The sequence below is a fragment of the Ophidiomyces ophidiicola genome (assembly GCF_022830035.1).
Source record: "Ophidiomyces ophidiicola strain CBS 122913 chromosome Unknown scaffold_3, whole genome shotgun sequence".
In the NCBI taxonomy this organism is placed as follows: Eukaryota; Fungi; Ascomycota; class Eurotiomycetes; order Onygenales; family Onygenaceae; genus Ophidiomyces; species Ophidiomyces ophidiicola.
Window position 1 is genome coordinate 870,949 of NW_026054643.1, and position 11,714 is coordinate 882,662.

The 11,714-nt window shown below is 47.7% G+C and overlaps 4 protein-coding genes across 4 annotated transcripts; 1 reads left to right on the forward strand and 3 right to left on the reverse strand.

Annotated features, from left to right (window-relative positions):
- Positions 1-1,348: 1,348 nt before the first annotated feature.
- On the reverse strand, positions 1,349-2,242 carry vip1 (the record flags this gene model as incomplete). The annotated part of the gene is made up of 3 exons (XM_049250416.1): positions 1,349-1,964; positions 2,016-2,102; positions 2,166-2,242. 3 exons carry the CDS (start codon positions 2,240-2,242, stop codon positions 1,349-1,351), a joined length of 780 nt encoding a protein of 259 aa, XP_049110776.1.
- A 557-nt stretch (positions 2,243-2,799) lies between these two features.
- On the reverse strand, positions 2,800-3,847 carry LOZ57_001326 (uncharacterized protein; the record flags this gene model as incomplete). Its single annotated transcript, XM_049250417.1, has 3 exons — positions 2,800-3,489; positions 3,557-3,630; positions 3,691-3,847. 3 exons carry the CDS (start codon positions 3,845-3,847, stop codon positions 2,800-2,802), a joined length of 921 nt encoding a protein of 306 aa, XP_049110777.1.
- A 1,883-nt stretch (positions 3,848-5,730) lies between these two features.
- Positions 5,731-8,143, reverse strand: SIP5 (SNF1-interacting protein; the record flags this gene model as incomplete). Its single annotated transcript, XM_049250418.1, has 2 exons — positions 5,731-7,707; positions 7,760-8,143. 2 exons carry the CDS (start codon positions 8,141-8,143, stop codon positions 5,731-5,733), a joined length of 2,361 nt encoding a protein of 786 aa, XP_049110778.1.
- Positions 8,144-9,012: 869 nt separating this feature from the next.
- On the forward strand, positions 9,013-10,770 carry LOZ57_001328 (uncharacterized protein; the record flags this gene model as incomplete). Its single annotated transcript, XM_049250419.1, has 1 exon — positions 9,013-10,770. One exon carries the CDS (start codon positions 9,013-9,015, stop codon positions 10,768-10,770), a length of 1,758 nt encoding a protein of 585 aa, XP_049110779.1.
- Between the last annotated feature and the right edge of the window lie 944 nt (positions 10,771-11,714).

Sequence of the window (11,714 nt, forward strand, 5' to 3'; positions counted from 1 at the left end):
CCGTTTCTCCCCAATTTACTCTCGAATTTTGAACTACTCGGCTTGTAAGTTGCGATTTAAGTTCAACTTCAACTCCGCAAAACAAAACTATATTTAATTCTGTTATGAATGACAATCAAGCTACTATTACTTCGTACAATCTTAGCTATGGACTTGCTACTAAGGACGCCTTTCTATAGCGGTAGGCTTAAGCACGCTAGTATTCTGTACACGAAAATGTTAGCCAGCCATAGGTTCATCTACACTCTTGTGAGACGAGAGCTTCTTGATCAAAGATGCTCATGTCAATCTGGCCGCTTCGCATATTATTTCCCAACTTCTCCAATAATGATGCCAAACCGAATATAAAGTCGTATTATGATAACAATAACTTTAATAAGTACGCTTATGCAATGTAATTTAATTTAAGGTAGATACATAGTTACGTCATGTCAAGATATTAAGTTAATGTGATGTAATTGGCAATCAGAAAACAAGGAAGCTTTGAGAAGAGGTGTGTGGCCATTTGAGGCTGCGTATAAAATGGCCTTCATTCAGCAAAGCCTTGCCATCAAACCCCCATTACTATTCATTTGGAAAATTAAATACCTCAGACTGTATAAACAATCAGCTAATAGCAGTCCTCTCCCTTCCCAATCTAATCCGACCGCCCCTTGATATCAAGAGGTCGCCTTCCTCATTAAAGATACTCATCCATACATTCAAAAAACAAGCAAAATAACAAACCATGTCCGCGGGCCGTCAATCGCCCCCGCCATCTCGGCAAACGGGCTCTCAGCAATCGGATATTCCGGGCTGGTCCGGCAAAACTGAGTCTCCAAATGGGCATGCAAATGGCATGTCCAATCCCTCCGCGCATACCTCACATGCGAAGCCGAGTAAGCAGGATATCGAAGAGCATGGTGAGAGACAAAGTGCTGGCAGTGGTGGCGTTGAGAAGTTAGAGAGTAACCCAGTGCATCCGTTAGCAGAAGTGGCTAAAGGGAAGATCCATTGAATCCGTTTGAAAACTCTACAGTATCGGATATACTTGTGCAAAATCGCCGACATGGTTGTGAATTTGAAATTGAATTGCTACTGTAATGTTCTTTGATATCTGAAATGTGGCGATGATTCTAGAATGATGTTTCTTGTTCTTTACAATTTTCTAATATTCCGATACATGCCTGTGCTGCTTCATGGATTAAATAAAGGAACCTAAGCCTGATCATAATACAGTTTATTAAAAATCGACCGAGAAAGAACAAACATCATATGTGGAAGGCGAAGGAAAGAAATCATGGTTTAAAATCCTTATTCATAACACATAACAAGACGACGTGAACGGGTTTTTTGAGAGCTGATGGGACTAGGCAGCACTACCTGGAGCTGGAGCACTTGGATTGGAGCCGGTGACAGGAACACCGCCTGTAGGCTGCTCCTTGTGCTGGCTACCTTCCACACCTGGCGATTTCTCCCGCTTCAAATCTGCCAAGCGTCTTGCTTCAGTGTGGATATCCTGCACCTGCTTGTTGCTGTTGACGTAGAAGTCTCGGATCTTTTGTCCAGTTGGAGTGCCCAATGCTTTCTCAAAATATGAGCTTAAGCTCTTCCAGCCACGTTCAGCAGTCTCAGTGATCTTGTAGTTCTCATCAAGACCCTTGGCCTTGTCGGTGGCGTGATACTTCTTGTCAAAATTGGCCAGCGCGGTTTGGAAGCGGCTCGAGAAGCCGTGCTTTTTGTCGATATCGATAGCCCTCTCGATCGCGTTGTCGCTGATTACGTAGCCATGAGCAAGGTATTCGGCGAAGATTCTTGAGCGGGGCTTGTCTTCTTGTTCGAGGTCTTGGTTATTTTCGTCTGTGGCGTGTGAAGCATCCGTAGTCTTGCTTCCTGCAATTTCATCGATAGACCTTGCTGAGGTAACATGAACAGAAGAGGATCCCAATTGAGTTTGATCCAAAAGAAGGGCAGTTTTTGCGGCTCTAATAACGATTAGTTTTAAAAGTGGAATAAAAATACCGGAAAATTCTTACGTTTCTTTTTCAAACGTCACTGTGGCAGATTGGGTCGCATCTTTCTCGCCTGATGAAGGATTGAGGGATAGTGAAGTGATTTTACCACTAAGAAAACAGTCAGAACAGGAAATTTGGGACATGTAGTGGGCAGAGCGGGATGTGACATACCAGAAGGTGAAGAAGTCTCTAACCTCCTTCTCTCCAGTGGTAGAGGCAATGTTGGAAACATGGACGGTATTAGACATGATTGCTGTGTTTTCAAGCGTGATTTTCTTTGAATCTTGTCTTCTTAGTGAACATTCAGAAATCGTCGGCTGGAATCGGGCGGGGGAGTGAAGATATAGGGCACGGGCGGGCGCAGCTACGTAATTAACACATGATAGCGGGGTGGAAGGAGCTGCGCCGCAGATGACGTCGTTTGGTCGTCACACCAGCCACATTTCAGGTGGCAACATTTTGTCGCTGTTGATTGGTCCATCTGGACTTGGCTCTTACATCACCTTGCATGAAATCTTAGCGTATTCGGAATGGCGAGTAATGGCCTATCTGTGGATTATCTATTAATCCGGTTCCGCAGCTCTCGAATCAATGCTGGAATTTTCCAAGCAATTCTCCCGTGACGTTGAACCAGGGTCCTGCAACGACTCCGTTTAGTTTCCCCAAGCTCAGATACACAGTCAGGGATAATGGATACGAGAGTCTTCGTAGAACTTCTATAGCTACCAAAATACACTCTTGCTCCACATGATGATTTCAAGAGTAAATTATAGAACAGAGCATTTATTCAGACGCCAATTCACAGTCAACTATCAGGCATGGGTCGAAACTCGAGCTCTGAAGTCGCTTCCGGGCTTCGAAAGTCCCCACCTACTTCCGGTCTCCGATACTCTCGAAGAGTTGTTTCAAGTTCCCGAATACGACGTCGCAGAAGCTCATTTTCTCGTCGTGCAGCATCGAGTTCGGCTCGGTGAACCGTTACCTCTTCGTAGCGCGTCGCCGTTCCAGACGAGGGAGGCTCGCGCTGGTGGCTATTTATGAAGCTTAATGACGCGGCCTGGGCAGAGTTGCTTGACAGAGAAGGGATAGCGTGGGACGGGCGATGAGACTGGAAGGGAAAATGCTCCCCGGGCTGTTGGAAGGATGACGATAGCGCCGGCGACGTAGTGCCAGACGGGCCTCGAGACATAATTGACGGCTCACGGCTACGACTTGGACGATGGTATTCCATAGATTGTCGCGGCGGTTGCGGAGCGGTGCTGTCCCGCGAAGGAGCAATACCAGCGACGCTCCCGATTGGCAACGAGGACCCACCAGCAAAGCTTCGTGAACTCAGCGTGGACGACGAGCGATTTCGCGAGCCAGGAGTGAAAAAACCTGATGTATGCTGGCCATCAGTAGGTTCGTGAATGTTGGCTGATGCTGAAGATGAGGTTGATGCCACAGAAACAGTCTGTTGCCGTAGAAGGCTCAGCTCTCGGGTAAGGCGGTTGACCTGCAGGTATATATCAGCTGGTGGGAATGTGGAACACGGGTATTGACTGCAGATTCAGTGTTCATACTACAGCCTCTTGTTCCTTCTCTAACTCCAAGTGTATGTCAGCAGCGGTCATCGGGCGCGGATGGCGCAGAGGCCCTGCAGAAGCGGTAGGTCAGAATCCACGCGTAGTGATACAGCTGCAGGGATGGGCCGCACCTGGGCCGTCTCCCACGCCAGTATTATCACCCAACACAGGACTGGAGAGGGTTGACGAGCGGGAGTGAGCAGGGGGCAGCATAGGGTGCGATCCTTGACGGCTCAGCGACGGCGAGAAGGTCTGCTGTTCAGGGGCGGATCCGTTGGTGAGAGGCATGGCGGCGGGAGTGGAGGAGATGCGGTGCGAGTCAGGGTGCATGATGCCCCAGGCCGGTCGTTGCAGAGTCGCAGTCACGGCAAACCAAAGACAAAGAAGGCTGTCGCGTCAGTCAGTCACGGCGTGTTTGCGGGCGGGCTCATTCTTGTCGTCCAAGCCGTCGCGCGCACCACCGCAGCGCTGCCTTCAACCCGGTCGTTGCGGTTGCTGGTTGAGTTGCGGGAAGGCCGGATAGGCCAGTCAACCATCGCATGAAACACTGGCGTGACACGACGGCTGTCTGTGCTCCTTTGCGTGGTGGATGCTGAGGATTCGCTCCGACGGTGGTGACAGCCCAGCAAAGGTGGGCAGCCGTTGAACCTAATCCCGAACTTTGTCTGGCTAGAAAATCATCATATCAAGGCAGATTGTGGGCGTGATTCCTTCATGACATATATTTGCTCACGCCCTGTATCCTAATACTGTATGGTCTCCGGCACCTGCACTGGGGAAGTACTGTCTATATACTAGGTCTGGTTGCTAATCAAGCCATTGCTTCTGGGCGACAACACTCATAGCGTTCTGACGTTGGATACTAACAGCCTGTGTGAGAGCATGTTTCTCATTTGGGAATTTCAAAGAGGCAAAGAGGCAATTCAAGCCGAGTACAGCGGTACCACGAATCCACAACGATAGACAGTGGTAGAAAGAGGTTGGCTTATATCGCTACACAATGTGACACAGTGAGACGACCGTGTGGTTTCGCAAAACGCAGGACATTTTCTTCATGATACCAATCTAGTTCTATTTTCTAACTATTATTGCACGGTGATACACGTGTCCCATTCCAAAAATGATGAAAAGAGCATTCTCCGAATTGGACGATCCAGATCCAAAGAAATACATGCCACTGCATTGCTTCTACCAAGTCACACTACGTGGCACAAACCCTGGTTTCCGATGAAGGCGAGTAGAAATCTCGTTCAGGAAAGATAAGACATCGATGAGCTTGATTGATACAGTGGGCTGGACCAATAGCAACTACAGTGTGGAAGGCCACTCGGCCACAAGGATGGCTACGTCCTTATAGCCTAGTACTAATCGCATCCTGTTCACCAGCCAACGCAGTAGAGTGAGTAAAAAGGGGTGCCGATGGCGGAAACTTACACCAACACGCATGAAGTCTTTCTTGGACGTTCTGTTGTTTAAAAAAATTGTCAAGGCGGTGGATTGGATCAAACTGTAGCTATCTTGCGGTCTTCGGCATATGAATGCTTAAGTTCACTGTTAATTGTATTATGATGACTGTTCGACTTGACGTTTGAGAGGAGAAAGGTAGGAACAGCACCATTGAAACACTAGCATGCTGGCTGAAGCAGTTGGCGGGTAAATAGATGAGTTTCCCCTTTATTATCAAAATAGGACACATGCACCACCTTGACGGTCCTATATTCTATTCATCAGAATGAAGCCGCCGATACTTAGCCATTGAAGAGAAAATAGCAAAAAAAAAGGAGATCGTCCAAGTTTCCCACGCACCAAGCGAACTTCCGTGCCCCAAATAGGTCAATAGAAAGCGCATACTACCGCGATAACTCCCAAGCCCCTCCAACAAAAAAGATGAACTCCTCGTCAGTGTCTTAAAGAGCAAGATGTAGCTAGATTACAGAGAGAAATAAATAAAGCAATGAAAAACTGACCAGCTTGTGCCCCCAACTGTAACCCAGGCCGTAACACCAGATCCTTAGGATCCCAAGCTGTCATACGTGGAAAAGTCCGTAAGCATTACTGGGCGTTCGTCTAGCCGTCATATCACATAAGTACAAATTCGGTCTCAAATTAAAGGTAGATAGTTGATAAGAAGCAACCAAGTAAAAGCATGGCGTTGTAACTGGTAATAAAATCTATGGGCTCGATGTGCTCGGAGTTGGTTCTGGAGGTATTTCTGATGCAGACGAGCGTGCTTCCTTGCCTAGGGTACCTTTCTGTTCGGATACAGGCGATGGCGACAAAAGGGCAATTTGCCCAAGCTCGTTCGCTTTCGAACAATGTCGCGGCTCTTGTGGTTCAGCATCAGTTTGTTCTAGCGCATTCTCGTGATCAGGAGATTTAGTGTCGAGCAAATCACTGGACGTGGCATCGCCAATCATAGCAGCTAGGCTTCGAAACCCATGTATCGGACCGAGATTTGCGTTGGGTCCATTCGGAGGAGTGCTAGATCCTAGCGATTCTCCGAATACAGACTCAACGAGAGAGGATCTCGAGGAAGAGGCACTTGAGACATGGCGAAGTTGCGTTTGTTTACACGAATTCTCTGCCAAAACACCAAGACGTTCACTGTCTGACACTTTCGGACTTAATTTCGGGTCTTTTTCCAAACAACTGCTTGCCATTATAACACTAGCATCGGGTTCGGAGCGATCGACACCTTTGCCTTTACAGGTGGAGGTGTCGGGCTCCTGGTTTGCCGTATCCGCTACTCCAGACTGAATGTTGTTGGAGGACGTATTCATAGCAACAGAACTAGCATTAGCACTATAAAGAACGCTTTTTCTGGCTTGCTTCCCGGCTTTCTTGGCTTCTTTATCTCGTTTCTTCGCCTCCTTTTTGGCATCTTTTTCTTCCTTTTTGCGACGTTCCTCTTCAGCTGCTAGACTCAACCTTATGGCCTCCATCATCATCATTTCTTCCAATTCATCAATTCTGCTGCGACGAGAGCTGGCACGAGGAGGTGCTAGGTTCGTCGAACTATCGCCCGGCGACCCATGTTCTCGCTCGGACAAGGCTCGACGTTCAGCCAGATATGCCAAGGCATTTAAATGTGGGGAGCCGGTTCTGCTATTAGGGCTGTCTTGACCAGTTGCTCGTCGTAACATGCTGCGTCTCCTCGGCTCAAGTGGCCCCCCCGGTGTATTCATCAAATAGGCAGCCGTATGAAGGGCTGTAGCGGCTGCAGATCTTCTGGCAGCTTGGGCTCTTGCAGCAGCGAGTTTTGTTGCCCAGTCTGGACGAACTTTGTCAGTCGTGATAACACCAGGAGAATCTGCAGATATCGACGTAGCACGACGTCTAGAGGTGGGAGGTTGGCCCCCTGAAGTTAAGGAAGACACAGAGGATGTGGGTGAGGAGTCTGCAAGCGGGTGCATAGTGGAGTTTGGGGCGTACGCCAGTCCCCGGCGAAAAGGAGGTGGTAAGTACGTAACGCCAAATTCAGGCTGAACACAAAAGGGACAAGCAGCAGCCTCCGAAACGAGTTGTGTATCAGACACGTCGGGTCCATTGTTTTCAGAATTATTAGACTCAGGATGTTCTGGAGGATGAGGATCAGGGCGTTTTATTTGTACAAAGCACTCAGAACAGATAGGCTGATCACAACATCTAGTTTTATTTAGGTATGGAGGGTAGTAAAGGAAACAAATTGGACATTCCGAGGCATCTTTGTACAAGTATGCTTCAATTGGTTGCCCATTGATGAAGGGGTCTTTAGGTAGTTGAGTTTCTCGAGATGCTGGGTCGGCAATGTTTGTTTTGGACGATGTTGTGAGGGATGCGAGGGTTTTGGCACGACTTCTGAAGAAAGAACCCGTGGGGCTTAAAGCACCGGGTGATCGTGGAGGCGATAAAGTGCGATTCACAGATGAAGTATCCGAATTATAGGACTGAGACCTAGATGAGATTGGAACCATGAGGGTATTTAAATTTTTCTCGGATGGCATTCGATCCTCAGATGATTTAGATGGTATCTTGTATTCTAATTCAGGGGGTACTTCATCCGGCGCCGGAATAGGCATTCCTCTGGCTGCCGCCATTAGCTGGTGTTCAGTCCAAGAATCTGAAAAATCGTTTAAGCCTCTCCAAAATGGAGCTAGGCGACGTTCAATCTAAAGATAAATTAGTTGACGGTTATGGAGCGACAAGTAGTAGGAAAGATACCATTAATTGCCTCACTACTGCCTTGTTGAAGTCCTCTGAGCCGACGTAGACTCCCTGTGTCACTAAATACCCACCATCAACGTGTTCTTCCTTCATACTTCGCTCCCGTTCTTTGACCCTGGCCGCATTTTCTTTCTCTCGTTTTCTAGCCTCTCGTTCTTGCCTAGTTTCGCGGCGGTGTTCCTGTAATTGCTGGTCTCTATCAGGGCCAAGTAACGCAAATTCGGGTCGGCCGGCGCGAAGGGTTCTAGAGGAGGCAGCGGCATGAGGACTTTCTGATATTCTGTAGTGCTCGTAGCTTGCTGTTGAAATGGAGTCGCCGCGGGAGTGTCGAATGGCATGGCCATTGTATGACCGACTCTCTTTGGTAGGATTGTTACCCATGATGCAAGTTAGGGGGTAAGCAGTATTGATGATAGTAGGGAAGCCGAAAAGTAGGTTTAGCGTGTATTGTTCTCTTGTTGACTGTCCTAATATGGCGGAGTTTGATGTAGTATTTGTGGCTAGGCAGGATATTATCCGTTTGTTGGATGCCGAAATGGAGGGTCAACTTGTATGGACAATGCAGCAACGCTTGAACATGCGCCAAGGACAAACCTCCATACGCGCGGAAAACTGAACACAGATTACCGTTTTTGAGTAGTAATGGTAAACTGGCAAGGTGATTTCAAAAGGAAAGCTGTCGCTGACCCAAATGCAGGCTGAATTCGCGTTGGGCATAGGCCACGGGGTTCGCGTGCGTCAACAGGTCCAGAAGCACAGAGCAGGGTAGAAAGCACTTCTTTAGGAGGCTATAATCCCGCATTAAAGGGTTTTGGCATGGGGACTGTGTGAGAGGTTACTAATCTGTCAGGATTGACATTGATGACAATGTCGGCATTAAGGCCTCGAGCAGCCGAGGGTTCGAGGGGCGGGCCGTGTGCTTCGATTTTAGTTTTAGGCGTAAAAGCCGAAGGTGAGTAGAGCTGCTGGATATTAGGTAGCGATCCCTGAAGAATCCTTGTCTGTCAACCCCTTCACAACAGCGACTTCACGACAGGCCGGCGTTGGAAGTTCGTCGTCGATTTGATGTCCTCATTTCGTCTCTTCTGGTGGCGCGGGGTTATATAAGCAGCTGAGATAAGCACTGAGGGTCCGTCGGGCGGCGATTGGCTGGGGGCCGGAGAAGGTTCAGGCGGTGAGGAATTGTGGTGAAAGCACAAGAGTCGCTTGGACTGCTGGGCCTCTGGCGAGCCTGACTAGAGTCACTCCCAATGTCACACCTAAAAACGAAAAGGCTTCATATCTCACCATTGGACTCACCTCTCCTCAATGCCATCCTCCACCCTTCAACCCGCGATCTTGTGACAGATATCTCCCTCCATACGATCCAGACTTTCCCTGAAAATAACTATGGCTTCATAACACTCCCAGCGGCGGAAGCAGATAAGCTCATGAAGAAGCTCAATGGTTCCATCTTAAAGGGAAGGAAGCTTCAAATTCAAGAAGCAAAGCCTAAAACAAAACGAGAACTAGAAGAGAACGTGGCTTCCGATGTTCCATCCCTTCACAATCAGACCATGGCAACAAAGCGGAAAGCTGGAAATGATAGTATTGAAGGATATGCCTTGTCATCCAAACGACGCGTGATGCGAGGCTGGACGGATGCATCTGAGAAGGAGAAACGGTCCCGGAAAGCCGACGCAACGGATGAAAAGCGCAAGAAAAACAAGTCCTCTAAATATACGAATAAGCCTGAATGTTTATTTCGAACTGCTTTGCCTTCGAACAAGGCTAGTCTTGCAAAACCAAACAAGCAACCCAAAAAAGGCTCCCCTGGAAGAATCAGTGCTCTAGTCCATGAATTCGAGAAATCAACAGCCTACCCAACTTTTCTTAGGGTGGATCAAGGCGTTTCGGCAACACATTTGACTAGTGAGTATGTCGAAGGAAAGGGGTGGGTTGATAGAAACGGTAATTTGAGAGAATCTCTTCCGATGAATACCACGATCACGAATCATCGTCCAGTGGCGCTACATGAAGAGGGGATTACTGAGTCTATGAAGGGTGCAGATAGGAAGCAACGCATGACGGCAAAAGATATGGAAGCTCCATCAAGCTTGAGAATACTAAATGAAGAGGGCCTTTTAGACGCAACCCAAAGTTCGGTTTCTGGGAAGGGTGAAAACCTTCCTCGTGACACTTTTACGGAGAGTGACTCTGATAGCTGTATTTCAGACACATCCAATGGAACGAGCACTAGTCAGAGACTGAATGCTGGAACTAACGCCAATCCCCCTACGGATGAAGAGTCTACTGAGGATACCTCAAGCGAAGGAGGGTCTACGAGTGACGATTCTGGTTCTGGTAAAAGCAGCTCTGAGTCAGAAGCGAAGCAAAACAGTACGGATGAAGCTTCTCCAAACAAGTCTCTCATAACCAGGGACACCCCAGAACCCACACCCATCAAAGAGGTGCATCCTTTAGAAGCCCTATTCAAGAAGTCGGCATCAGAGACTACAGATATGGCTAAAAGACCACATTTGGAAGTCAAAACTGCCTTTACCTTTTTTGGTAATGCCGAGGCTGATAGCGATGTTGATGTGGGCGATGAAAATGGCATTTTTCAAGCCATCAATCGGAATACCGGGGCTGAGCCGCAAACCCCATTTACCAAACGAGATTTGCAATTTCGCGGCTTACGTAGCGGTGCACCCACGCCAGATACTGCAGCCGTAAGTAAAATAAAATTCTGGGATGAGGATGAGGAGGAAGAAAAAGATGATAGCGATGAGAATGACGTTAGCAGCCTCGAAGCAACATCTATGGAGGAGGCAGATGACGGGAAGAACCAAAGGGTCAGCACCACCAAAGTTTCTAAGGAAAAGGAAACCAGTGCTGCAGAAGAAAGCGAATTTGCAAAATGGTTCTGGGAAAACAGAGGAGATAACAATAGAGCTTGGAAAAGAAGAAGAAGAGAGGCTGCTAAAGAGAAAAGACAACGGGAGAATAGGCAACGAGGTAGAAGATAAGATATAAAATTAGTTATTCTAGTCAGCGTGGTAGATTTTGACCTGTACATACAAAATCTTTTCTGCCAAAATACCCAATGGGCTTCTGTGGCACGATTAAACGTTGCTGATGCAGTTTAGTTACCTTAATTAGGTATGGAGTAGCTAGTTAAGCGTGACATGTGCCAAGTCCCCGCCGTCAAGCGAATATCAAATGCGACGGTGCCAGACAGCATCAATACTGGGTGTTTTTTTTTGGGCATCTCTATCACCATTGGTTGATCATGATAATACAAAAGTATACAGCTCCTCTGACACTCCTAGCGTTCTCATTTTTGTTCTCATTTGCTTTAGCTGACAGTACGTCTAACCCCCCACGACTCCGTGGTCATATAACTCACAAGACTGCTCGACAGCCCCCATCTCCTTTTGCAAATGTACATGCTTGTCTAATAGCACCATTATTCCACTGGGGCCGCCCAAGCCGAGTTCAAAGCCGGCGTCTAGATTGTTCTTAGCCCACCGTGACAGCGCCGCAGCTTACCTTAGGCTTCCTAATTCTCAAACACCTCGCAAAAGATCTGAAAGCAGCAGTAACAAGAACGCTAGTAATGGGAGAGACGATAGGAAGTTTCGTCCGGCCAATTGCAATGATTGCAATCGAAAATTCTGCCTGGAATATGAACTCCCGATGTGTAAGGGCGTGAAAGAAGAGGATATCGTAACCACTTGTTTCCGTGGGTTTCCTTACTCCTTTATTCTTATTGCGGTGTAGTATACAGTCAATGGCAGCTAATACCTAGGTATTTAGAGCGGGAGTCTAATAAAGATAAAGCAGTAGTGCTTATCTTTATCGTTGCGACGGCGTCTCTACTGCTGTGGGCAGCAGTGAAGCCATGGGCAGAACGGTGGATTCAGGTATGACATTGAGTTTATTACATTGATATAATCTCTTCTCGCCTTTT